General features: G+C 44.9%; 1 protein-coding gene across 1 annotated transcript; it reads left to right on the forward strand.

Annotated features, from left to right (window-relative positions):
- The first annotated feature begins 1,184 nt into the window (after positions 1-1,184).
- On the forward strand, positions 1,185-7,564 carry C8H5orf47 (chromosome 8 C5orf47 homolog). Its single transcript, XM_055812193.1, has 5 exons — positions 1,185-1,650; positions 3,275-3,363; positions 4,808-4,910; positions 7,112-7,161; positions 7,538-7,564. The coding sequence occupies exons 1-5, from the start codon at positions 1,185-1,187 to the stop codon at positions 7,562-7,564; spliced, it is 735 nt and encodes a 244-aa protein (XP_055668168.1).
- The last annotated feature ends 469 nt before the right edge of the window (positions 7,565-8,033 follow it).

Consider the following 8,033-nt stretch of genomic DNA (forward strand, 5'->3'; position numbering starts at 1 on the left):
ACCTGCTGGCTGCTGCCTCGCCGGGCCTGCGTGGCGGCTCAGCTCTTTGCAGAGGAGAAGAAGGGGGTCCCCGGTGTTTTGGGGTTGTTTTTTGTGATCACAGCCGATCTCTAAACTCCTGACTCGGTGAGTGCATAGTGTCCGTGACCTCCTTTTTAGTCCGCACGCTTTGGCACCTGGACTTTGATCACTGGGAAAGAACAAAATCCCTCTTGCAAGCCGTCAGGCTGTGCCTCTGGAAGTCTTTTTCCTCTTTTTCGACAGCATACACAGAACGCCTTTTTTCTGACCGTGTAGAAAATAGCTGGAAATCCTGGGATACTTGGCAGCAGAGCGCCGTGGGTCTCCCCGGCGCGGGGGGCTGCGGGGCGCGAGGGGGGCGGCGGAGCGGCGCCGCCGTTCCCTGGGTACGGCCGCCACCTGGTGGTGGCCGCCCGCGCTGCAGCCCGCCCCGCCGGGGGGCACGGGGGGCTCTGCCCCGCCACGGGCCGGGGCAAGGCAGCGGTGTGCTGCCGGGTCTCTTCCCATCAGCGCCGTTCAGGTTGCTGGTGCTGCTAAAACAATTAGGAAAAGATCTTTCCGTGGAATTTTTTCTTTCTATTCGCAATGCTTTCCCTCCTCTGAGCTGCTGACACTCTGGGAAGCAACACAGAGACGTTATTTCTGTCCCAAAGCAAAAATCAATGGGAATTGTGCTCCGGAGTGGTTTGAGCAATCCTGCTTGTCGTGCAATGCATGGGTACGCCTGCCTGAAGGACAAAATGGCAACAGGTATTTCATGTTCCACCAGTGCTGTTGAGCAGGTGACTGGAGCCCGGCGGGCACACGGTGGGCAGGCTGCCCGCTGTGACCGCTCCTTATAGCTGCAGGAACCACAGGAGGACCCACATCACGGGTGCCGCTCATTCCTCCACTGTGCGTGGTGGCAGAGACAAACAAGACATCGCAGCCTTCAGCCTGGAGTCCCCTAGGTCACTTTATCCATAACTTGCAGGAAATATATCGATAGATGAGTGCAGGCAGCTTGCTTTGTGCTGAACCCTAACGAAGGCTGGCTGACAGCAACCTCGGGGGCAGGCTGCAGTGGGACGGGGTGGCACGGGGCCGCTCTGTGCCACGCGAGGCTCGTCCTTCCCCCCGCTCAGTGGTTCCTCCTTTTTGCACCGTCCAGCTGGGGCACTGAAATGGCACCATCACACAGGACGAGGCGCGAGGGCAGCTCTGCGGAACCCCCCGGCCAGGCCTACCCCAAGGAAGGGGCCACGGGCGCTGTGTCCCCCCTCAGCGTGGCAGCCAGGACGCCGGCCCCCCCAGCCCCTGCCACCACTTGTCACCCTGCCACAGCAGGGCCTGGCCGCCCTCCTGCCCCGCCACCCATGGCTGCCGGCCCCAGCCAGGGGAGGACGCGCCTGCGGCTCCTTTATAGCAACAGCTTCGGCTCCCACCGCTGCGGCTCTGTGGTCCGCTATGGCGGGGGCCGCCGGCAGGCTGAGGGCGGCTGGGACGAGGCCCTGCGCTGCCAGCCGAGCCCCGCGGGGCAGGCCGGGGGGCTGAGGGGGACCCTGGGCCCAGGGGACCAGGCCCACCGTGGCCGTGGTCCGCAGGCGGTGGGGAGCGGCGGTGCCGGGAAGCCTGTCAGCCACCATCACGGTAAGTGTGGCTGAGCCTGGGCAGGGAGAGCGCCGGGCTGAGCCTCCGCCATGTCCCCTCCTCTGGCGGGAAGCCATTTCCCTGCAGTGTGTGTGATGCTTCCCTCTCAACCAGACTGCGCACGCTGAGGCGGGAAGGTGGCACAATATTTATTTTTTTTAACATGCCTGGTATAGTTGGACTGGGTATTTAGGCAGGAGGTGGAACACAGTGTTAACGAGAGTGAAAAATTTAATGTTTTTGCCCCAAACTCTTACAGTGTTGAGCTGCAGCACTGCCACCCCGTATGGTGAGGTGGCTGCCACCGGTGCAGCCGCCCCTGTCCTGCCCTGTGGTAGATAAGGCCAAAACCAAGCTGTGTCCGACAGGGCTGCTCTGCTATGTGCCAAACTTCTGGGTCATTCCTGCCTCTTCTCAGGAGATTCCTGCGCTGCTGGCTGCCTCATCGCTGTGACAGCTTGAAGATGTTGCTTTAATTTTCTTTCTTTTTGGCTAGGGTCAAAGAAAGTTAGGATGGGCATGGGCGTGGGTGTCTTCTTCTATAAAAGCACAAAAAAGATTAGGCAGTTTTCCACTGTGATCTGTTGTGAAACATAGCTCTGCTGCGCAGGGTGAAATGGAGTGAAAATGGAGAACATGACCTGGCTTCTGGAGAAGAAGCTGGGGTGTGAGCTGGAAACGATGGGTGACACAGAGAGGGTGGTCCTGAATTTTACTAACTTGCTGCTTTTGAGATGTTTTCATTTTCTTGTATTTTTGTCTCCTCCTGAAAGCCATTTTCCCAAAGATGACAAAGTGAAATGTTACATTAGTCTAATTAAAAGCACTGGTTCTGCCGGGTTATTGTCTCGTTGATGCCAACCTGTGCCTCGGAGGCAGCCTGTGACTATCGGTCACTCAAAGCCTTGCTCCCAAAGCGTGGCTGCCTTGGCGATCTGGTGGCGGGGCTGGGGTGGCCTGGAGGATGCTGGTTTGCCTGAAGCCCTGCTGCAGCAAGGAACGAGCCCACGTCTGTGACCACATTCAGCATCCCCACATGGGTCACCCTTCCTCTCAGCTCATGCCGTGCCCTGCCTGCCCAGCAGCTCCTCGGAAAGCTGCCATCCTCACCCTGCTTGGAGCTCATGCCGTGCCCTGCCTGCCCAGCAGCTCCTTGGAAAGCTGCCATCCTCACCCTGCTTGGAACTCACTCGAGTCCTCGCGGCTGTGTGTGTCTTGAGTCCACAAGATCAGCCCTGCCCTTCTTGCTTCTGTTTTTTTTTAGTGCTAGCAGAGGTGATGTGTCTGGTTTCTTGCCTCAGTCCAGTCACTTTCTAATTGAGCTCAGACAATTGCCATAGCAAGGGGAAAAAGAGGGAATGAAAAACTAGCCTGTGTTGTCCAGAAGCCTGTTGTGTTAATTTTTTGTTGCTGTACGGTTTTGAGCTCTGTTCTGTGGAGTTTGAGAGACACCCACTTGCCCCATGGTTATAATGGAGAAAATAAGTAAGGCGATAGCATGATGTGCGGGGTGATAACCTGTGACCTGCTGGGATCAGAAATAAGTATCCCTCTGGCAGATCTACAGCTTCCTCAGGAATATATTGTAGACACTCAGAATATGCTTTCTAAATTCTCTTCCTAGCTGACCTTCGAGAGGCTAAGGCTGACACCTTTGACTTTCCCTTCCCTTCAAGAAATAGTGATAAAGTAATTAAACGGAAGAAGCAAAAGGTATAAAATGTGGGAACTGAATGAGCTGCCTTTGCATTTGAGAAAATTGCTTCCTGCTTGTTTGGTGTATGTCTATGTGAGAGCATGAGGGAGATTAAAAGATTGAATTGGTACTGAATTTGTTACTGAAAACCTTACTTACAGAAAAGAAAAATGGTATTATTTTCCCTCTGTGGAGTCTTTAAAATTCTGGCTCTCATTCAATAAAGCACTTAAGTATGTGCTTACCTTGAAGAATGAGAGTATGCTGTTGACTTAAAAGCCTGTACTGAAATGCTTTGCTGGATTGGGGCCAGGGTGCTGCACACCTTGCTGGTGCACACCCAGCAGGGAAAAGCTCCGCAGCTCCTCTTCCTCTTATGTTTTAAGCAAAGAAATCCTACAGGTTACAAATAAGCGAAGGCAAGAATCCGAGGTATTAGCACCAGACTAGTAGCAATATGAAATTACTTTCTGTTTCACAAACGTATTTCTGTTCCTGTTCAGTAGTTCAACAAATGCTTGAAATTTTAAAAGGCACATTTATTAAACCAATAACTCATTATGAGATTTTGTAATGTGTGATGTACAAGTAATCAGCTAGACTACAATATAGTCGTGTCACAGATGCTTGATTTAAAACCAGCAAAATACTAATGACTTCAGAGGAACAGCTAATAGCATACTATAATGTTACTCCTCTAGTACATTCAACAGTCTTCAAAAAGAATCAGGAAAATGTATTATGTTTTAGCAATAAATGCCCATGAGAAAAGAATTATCTTTAGATTTAAACTATTTTCACAGATGGGGTCCAGCAAAAGCCATGTTAGCATGTTAAGAGGCATTTATATTTGTTTGGCTGCCTCTCTGAATGTCTTTGTCAACAGTTCCTATTTAATGTGTTCAGTGCACATATCTGAAATGTGCCCACTATATATGGAGCTCTGTGCCTCTAAAATAAAGGTCATCAACATCTACAAAATAGATTAATATGGATTTTATATGAAATAGGCAAGGCTGTTGCTGTTCTGGAATCTGAGCATGCTGCTGTTGAGGGATTACATGGGATAGTTTTTGCTCCTGGAAAAATAAGCAATGTTATTCCCCCCATTTTGGATGACTTTGAAGAGAGTCTGATGGCTCTCACACCGTTTCCATAAGCTCTTCTTGTCTAGAAGGTCACTTTACTAGTCCTGGATAAACAAGAGCTCCAGGCAAGAAAGGAGGAGGATATTTCATGTGGAAAATTGTGGAGTAATTTATGGTTTTTTTATTTTTAGAGGTGATTTTTCCAGTATATCCCACATATATTTCCCTCCTCCACACCTCCCCCATCTCAGTCCTCAGCAAAAAAACAGTTGGACTTCCTAATCATGCTGAAGAATTCAAAGTTCTGCCCTATAGGTGTTTTAATGCAAACTTTTTATATGCTTCACTGAGAAAGTTCAATTTTACCTTTCAGTCCAAAGTCTGGCTTAAGGTCTGGAAAGTAATTTCAAGAATGCTTGAAGAAAATGAAAAGTTCAGAAGTCGACTCTTAACCTGCAGTCAGTTCAGTGGAGAAGGTAGTCAATGAACTGGTAATGTTTTGTTGTACTAGAAAAAACAAATTGATGCAAGTGCTTTGACATAAGATCCCTAGGTTTAAGGTCCATTTAGCGGTTTGCTTTGGGTAGTAGGTTTTAGAACTCACAAATTATGGAATTCATTGCATACTTTAGACACTTATAGCCATATTTGAAAAAAACTTTGTGTGCCATTGAGGGTCTTATATGTATTCATTTGGGGGAAGGACGGCAGAAGTGTTTGCTGCAGTCTAACATTAAAGACATGAACAGAAAATACCTGCAAGTTTTTCTGAACATGTGAAATATGTAATTAAGCTATTATTCACAGGTTAGTCTAAGGCAGTACTTGTAGGAATAATAATATATTTTTTCACATAGGAAAAATAGTGGTTGGTGTCATACAGACAATAAATAGATGTTCCCCAAAGGTAGCTGTAGTACAAGTTAACGTAACCCTCAAACATGTTCTCACACTGTGCCCTGAATACAGCTATTTCATTACTGGAAAATGACTCAGGAATTAAAACTGGTGCTCTGCATTGCGCCAATTTCAATTAGACACATTGTAGTTGCTGCGCAATTTAAGATAATACAGTGTATGCTTTCAAATGTAATTGGAATTTCCAACTTCACAGTCTGATGAGTTTTTAGGGAAAATAATATACTAATCCATGAAGAGTTACCAGGCAAGTTAAAAAATGGCATATTCACCTACACCACTTATGCCTAGCTTACATTTGTGTTGATGGAAGTTTTCCACATGTAGGCATGTTAGAGTATATGCCAAAATGAATGCCCATTGTTGCCAGTATCTTATTTTTGTAAAATGTTGTATGTTGAATACTGATTAGATTTCCACATACGTGACCACAAAACACTCCCTCAAAGATTTTCTTCACGAGAACAGAAGTGCTATTCAGGTTCAAAACAGAAATCTGTCTACCCCAATGAATGTCCCCTGCGACCTCCAGGGGATGTTACTGGAACAGTAGAAGAAATTCCAAAATATGCTGCAATAATATATTCTGCAATTATTCTGCAAATATTCTGCATTATGTGGAAAAGCACTTCTGTTTGCTTTAAAACAATTTCCTGATTAATTCTGATATTACGAGATGCTGCTTATTAATTATGTGCTATTCATATTTTTTATACCAATCAAGATCCCATTGGCCTCTGTCATGGAATCATTTAGGTTGGAAAAAGGCTATTAGGATCATCAAGTCCAACCATAAGCACTCCAGACACACTGCAAGTCGGGAAGCTGTCCGCCTCTCCCCAGGCAGGGCCAGTAAATCTCAGGGTCAACTGGAACAGTGGGCATATATGTGTGTATGTAGGACATACACATGTGTGTCTAGGACACTGAAGGAAATAATAAAGTCTTCCAGGATTTTTGTTTGCTTGCTTTCAAGAAAAAGGAGAACAAGAGGCAAGGAAAAAGGAGAAGAAATCTTTAACAAGAGATTATCTCCAAAATTTCAAGTTACTGTAAAACAAAACCCCCGAAGTCGGCTGCTATACGATCTCCTAGGTGGATTTACCACCATAACATAATGACTGCTAATCAGCTTTTCTGTTTGTTATGGATATGCAATGTGCTGCTTTGTCAGGCTTGTATCTATGGATAGGGCCCATTCCCTTTTCAGCTACGCATTTCTTTTTGTCATCTGGAGGGAGAACATTATCTTTGTATATAATTTCCAGTGATTTAAAAACCCAAACCCAAACTAACCAGCCCCTCCCTCCCCCAACACTTACTCTACCCTTAATTGTAATTGTACCTCACTTTTCATGAGCTTTAATTGAGAATCTACTATTAAGCCCTATTTATGTGAAAACCATCAATTCTAATACCTTCTTTCTAATTAGCAGATTTTATACAACTTCAGATCCAGGAGATAAGTTTCTATTGATCTGAATTTTTCATTAAACAAGAAGCAAATAGAATAATTCTAGCAGACATTTAGATATGGATCAACAAATCTGAATAAACTGGGTTCATTTTTATCTTTTTTTAAAAAACTAGATTAATAAAGCTAGAAAATTAATGCTGTATTTTATTGCCTCTATAAATATTTTTCTTGGGAGAACAAAAATCTACTTGATTTCTAATGCTACCTATTTACTCCTTGGAATGTTGTAATTAAGATTAGATTCAGCGTGACTGAAAATGATGACATAATATTCTCCCACAGGCAATGATATGAGCCAGAGTTCACAGAATGAGGTATCCTACCTGGACAGGGTATGTATGTAGTCCATTAATTGCCAAGCAAGCTGAAATGAGAAAATAATCAAAAGAATCATAATAAAAAGATGCACTGATATTGATCAATGTTGTTAATAAGCACTGGTTTTATACTTCAGTATTAATGACATTGGGCTTAAATGTTTTTCAAGATTTCAGTCAAGTTTGGGAAGCAGAACAGCTCTGTCCTCAGCTGGAAGGGCTGTGTGCATTGCCAAGGCTGGGAGGTAGATTCTGCCTTTTCATTGAGCTAAATCCTGTGATGGTCTAAAGTAAAATCTGAAGAATCTGAATAAAGTCTTTGTCATGCTTCGTATCTGACTTTTTTTATATTAAAGGGAACGTACCACTTTTGTCATCTTTTTTTCTCTAGGAGGAGTCCATCTTTGGCTGGGTATAGCAAGCCAATAAAAGAAGATTCAATCCTAAAGGAAAGACAAAAGTAGTGAGAGTTTTTATTTTGAGTAGTGAGAGTTCTTACTGAAGTCAGGGGCAAGACTGCAAGTGATTTCAGTGAACACAGGTCCTCTGTTGTTGGTTTGGCTTGTGTGCACTTCTGGTGTTTAAGAGGTTTGTTTTTATGGTGGCTTAAACAGCTCGGTTGCAAGATATTTATTTCAAGTCATTAGGTCTAGTGTTTCACTTAGCTATTAGGCTTTGAAAGCTTTTTAATGAGCATAATATTGTGACACTTTGCTTGCAAAAGAATAGAGATACACATTTAGCGTTGACTCTGTATTTATATCTTTTTTTTGGTAGCTTGTCAGAATCATAAACAAACACAAATGCAGTAAGGCAGAACTCCACACAAGATAGAAAGAACCATTTTTTTCTTACTGATTCGAATAAATTTGACTTTATTATATTAA

The sequence above is a fragment of the Falco peregrinus genome, chromosome 8 (genome assembly GCF_023634155.1).
Source record: "Falco peregrinus isolate bFalPer1 chromosome 8, bFalPer1.pri, whole genome shotgun sequence".
NCBI classification, from domain to species: Eukaryota; Metazoa; Chordata; class Aves; order Falconiformes; family Falconidae; genus Falco; species Falco peregrinus.